Raw genomic sequence first — 4660 nt, forward strand, 5'->3', positions numbered from 1 at the left:
AAAGAAAGAAAGAAAGAAAGAAAGAAAGAAAGAAAGAAAGAAAGAAAAGAAAAGAACAGATGGCAAGCAAGGCATGATGTCCCTCACCTGTGATCCCAGCACTCAGGGAGGCATAGACAGGTGGATCTCTCCAAGTTCGAGACTAGCCTGGTCTATGAAATGAGTCCAGGACAGCCTAGGCTACACAGAGAAATCCTTTCTCAAAAACAAACAAAAACAGATGGCATGGAAAAGAAAAAAGGCTGTCCTACACCACTGAAGTGGCATGAAATGTCTGCCTCACATGGCTGTGTGCACATTTATGCTTAAGTACTGGCTCCCAAGGAAAGGGGTTTTGTTTACATTGCCTGTTTCTGAGTTGAGGAAGGGGTTATGTGGGGACATCTTATTGCTTATTTGTTTGTTTGTTGGATGTTGAGGGTTTTTTGTTTTGTTGTTGTTGTTGTTGTTTTGTTTTATTTTGTTTTTTATGCTAAGGTTTGAACTAGGAGCCTCACAAACACTGAGTACATTCTGAGCCTGAAGAGTTTAAGTTAGCCTGGGTATAACTCCATTTTGAAATAAGGAGCCATCTTGACTGGGAGCTGAATTCAAGTACCAGGAAATATCACAGAATGTACACTTGGCAGAAAACAAAATTAACTCTCCTAGCAACAGCCTCCAGAAAATATTACAGAATAAATGCTTCATAGAAAATAGAGACAATCTCCCTGGCAATAATCAATGAGAATCAGTTGGGAATCGGGTGGAAAAATTCTCCCCAATGTTTCAGATATAGTTTAGAAGAATGGCATTGTGATTACGTGCCTCAGAGAAGGTCACCTCGCCCCTCTGACTTTTACCTAATCCTGTAGCATCAAGACATGGGCCCCCTGCTTGCTGTCATAGAAACATGCCCCCCTGCTTGCTGCCATGTAAACCCCCTGCTCACAGACTTTCCCTTTAAAAATCCTGCTCACTCAGAGCTCGGGGTCTCACTTCTCTACTGCTGCATCAGTGAGACTTGGGTCCTGAGTGCGATCGCTCGCATAATAAAGCTCTCTTGCTACTGCATCGAGTTGTCTCCTGGTGGTCTCTGAGGGTCCCATGAACCTGACATTACAAGTCTAGCAGAAAATCCTTTTGATTTTCCCCCATGGGGATCTAAGTCAACACCAAAATTTTAGAAAGCTAGTTTAAAACAAAAACAAAAACAAACAAACAAAAAAAACCCAATTGCTGTTATGATAGGTTTTGTGATGCTGGATGTGGTGGCTCCTACCTTTAATCCCAGCACTTGGGAGGCAAAGGCAGGTGGATCTCTGTGAGGCCAGCATGGTCTACAAAACTAGTCCAGGCCAGCCAGGGCTCTGTTACACAGAGAAACCTTATTTGAAAAAAGCAAAAAGCAAAGAAGAGAAGAGAAAAGAAAAGAAAAGAAAAAAAAAGAAAAGAAGAAGAAGAAGAAGAAGAAGAAGAAGAAGAAGAAGAAGAAGAAGAAGAAGAAGAAGAAGAAGAAGAAGAAGAAAAGATAGGTTCTATGTTGGTGATACCAAAGAAATCCATGGTGAACATCTAAAAGCTTTGACGCTTAAATAGCTTTCCCATCTCACTTTCTAAACTATGATGGAATCATGCTCCAAGCTACGCACAGCTAAGCCAGGATCCTCCTTACTGTCAACACTGACAATATATGCTCAGTTTCATCCCAGTACATCAAGAATTCAGATAAATACGGACTGTATCACTTTAATGCCACTGATTTCTGTGGCATTTTGTTTCTGTGGCATTCTGTTTTCTTTGGCATTTCTGAAGGCATTTTGTTTGTTTCTTGGAACCTAGTCTCATTATATAGCTCTGGCTGTCCTGGAACTGGGTGTGTAGACGAGGCTAACCTTGAACTCATAACGATCTCTGCCTGCCCCTGCCCCTGCCCCTGCCCCTGCCCCTGCCCCTGCCCCTGCCCCTGCCCCTGCCTCTCAGAGTGCTGGAATTAAAGGCACGAACCATCATGCCCAGCCCCATGGCATCTTTTAATCAAGCTAGCAGCTATGACATGAGAGAGAAATCTTCCTTTTAAATAATCCTTATATTTAGAATCCATGTATGAGTAAAATCGTGGCTGTAATTCTTTCAAAAGACAACTTTTACTGTAGGAAAAACAAAATACCTTCCATTTGCTCTGGGCCATATATTTCTGCAGCAATAGTTGGGACCTGAGACGAATGTTGGAGCCTGAGGCTTTGGCAGGGAGGTGATTTAACCACTCGTGTTTCAGGCACTGTGTGGCACTCATCCTGCAGCTGTGGAGTCAAACAGCGGTAGAAACATTGAATTTGAGTTACGCTTGCCTTTGTGAGCTGTCTAAAAGCCTGTCCTGTTGGGTAGGAAGTCTGAGTTGATGGAAAAAAGTTCATTATTTAGGCATATTCGTGCCACATTCCCCAAACTCCCCTCCTTACAAAAGCCAGTAAGCTGTCAGTTTCCTGACCTCCACAGAAGGTTGCCGGTGACTAACCACACAGCCCACGGAGGGATGAGACGCTGAGGCTGAGGCAGAACCATGGAAGGCAAGCTGTGACTGGGATTGCTCTTAGGAAAACACGATGCTTGAACAAAGCCTGGCAGAGTAAAGCATCCTTCGGCTCACCTAGTTACAGTGTGGCTTCTCTCACTCAGAAAGTAAGAAACTCTGAAGATCAGAGAGCAGAGCTGTCCTAAACCCTGAACTCTTGAGCCTTTCTCAAGAGTTTTGTTTTTCAAGACAGGGTTTCTCTGTGTAGCCCTGGTTGTCCTGGGCTCACTCTGTAAACCAGGCTGGCCTCGAACTTAGAGAGATCCACCTTCCTCTGCCTCCTGAGTGCTGGGATTACGAGCGTGTGTCACCACTGCCCCGCCCTGGGGTATCCTTTTGTTGTCAGTGGTTATTTTCAACTCTTTTATGTCTGAGTATAAAAACAAAAAACAAAAAAACTCAACAGGCTCAGTTTCTGACGTTGATAAAGCTGTTTGTGCCAGCTAGTTTTAAGTCAACTTGAAACAAGCTAGGGTCACCTGAGAGGAGGGAACCTCGAATGAGAAACTGCAGACAAGCTGGAGGGCATTTTCTTGATTAGCATGATGTGGGTGGGCCCAGTCCTCTGTGGGTGGTGCCATGTCTGGGCTCTGTAAAAAAGCAGGCTGAGCAAACCAGGGAGCAGCACCCCTCCACGGCCTCTGTGTCAGCTCCTGCCTCCAGGTTCCCGCCTCGCTTGAGTTCCTGCCCTCACTGCTTTACAATGAAGAACTGTGCATGAAATAAACCCTTTCTTCCCCAGGTTGCTGTTGGTCATGGTGATCTGTCACATTCACAGTCACCCTAAGACACTTTTGAAGTCTAAGAAGGCCTCAGTGACCAAGAAATGAAGCATTCCCTCGGACCTGTACTCCGAGGGATGACACCCACACATCTCAACTCTTTCCAATGTTAGCTTATTATAAGTGATAACTTAGAAATAGGACATGTTTGTAACATAACTCTAAGACTGTCTAGCCTAGCTGTTTTTAAACTAATTTCCTTTGTCCTGCTGCTGTTCCTTTTAATGTTCCACACAACAGACTAAGAAATCCCACAGGACGAAAGGATTCAGCCAGCGCACAGATCAGGACCCATTATAGTGACCAGCAACTAAAAATACCTCTTCTCTTTGATGAGCAACCGGGAAACAAAGTCCTTGGCTTCCTCTGACAGCCCTTTGAAGGTATCAGCATCGAAATCCCAGCTGCAGTTCACAATAAAATTCATGGTCTCTGCATCTGTTTCTCCCAGAAATGGGGACAGACCGCTGAGCCTTTGGGGGAGAGAAAGGACAGTGAGTGCAGCACAAGCTCAGCGGTCACATGCTCACACGCAGGAGGGGTGGGGGGAAAGGGTGCTCTGAACGCCTATCATATGCGACCCTTTCCTTATTCCTACAGCAGAGGTTCTCAGCTTTCCTAACTGAAAGATCCCCGGAGGGTATCTTCCGTCAGAGAGACCCCCTCCCAAGGATCAACGAGGCCATTCGGATGCAAACAGCAAGAGGCTTTTATTTTGATACACGGGTACCCGGGGCGAAAAGTCATTCGGGAGACTTCCGCGCCCCCCAGGTAGGAAGCTGGGGTTTTTATAAGGTTTTAGAGCAGAAGCACTGGTACAGAAGCGAGAAGCATGGTTACAGGGGGCTGATTGGTACGTTTACACGAGACCACAATTTGCGTCAAAGTTTGGCAGGGGCACCAAGATTCCAGGAACTGGGTGGTCAAGGGGGCTATGATGACCCCTTGACGTGGCCCACCACCTGTTGTTTTTCTTAGGACCCTTATCTTAACTGGAACAGTCTCACAGATATCCATGAGGGTGATTAATACAAACTGTTTTTAGTTCGACTGGGGCAGCCTGACCGCAGATATCCCAAGTGGGTGACACAGCTGGGTTTCTTAGTAATTTTTCAGTTTCTCATCTGGCCTTCAGAGTTTTACAAAACAGTGGTGTCTCACAAAATGGCGTTAGCTATGTTTAACTTAGGGTGAGGCTGGGGTCTTTCACTAACGTGACTCTCTAGTACAGCTTCTTGTGTCGGTGACCCCCAACCATGAATTTACTGCTGCTTCATAACTGTAATTTTGCTACTGTCATGAATAATAATGTAAACATCTGTGT

The 4660-nt window shown here is 45.3% G+C and overlaps 1 protein-coding gene across 1 annotated transcript in view; it reads right to left on the minus strand.

The window, feature by feature from the left end:
• The window catches only part of Mylk3 (myosin light chain kinase 3), a 54839-nt gene that overhangs the window by 2153 nt on the left and 48026 nt on the right, over window positions 1-4660 (minus strand). The window contains exons 11-12 of the mRNA XM_055621221.1: window positions 3657-3809; window positions 2150-2282 (exon numbers count right to left, since the gene is read on the minus strand). Of these exons, the coding sequence (XP_055477196.1) occupies window positions 2150-2282; window positions 3657-3809 (286 nt within the window). The remainder of the gene's footprint in view (window positions 1-2149; window positions 2283-3656; window positions 3810-4660) is intronic.

The sequence above is a fragment of the Psammomys obesus genome, unplaced genomic scaffold (assembly GCF_907164565.1).
Source record: "Psammomys obesus unplaced genomic scaffold, mPsaObe1.curated_primary_1811, whole genome shotgun sequence".
NCBI classification, from domain to species: Eukaryota; Metazoa; Chordata; class Mammalia; order Rodentia; family Muridae; genus Psammomys; species Psammomys obesus.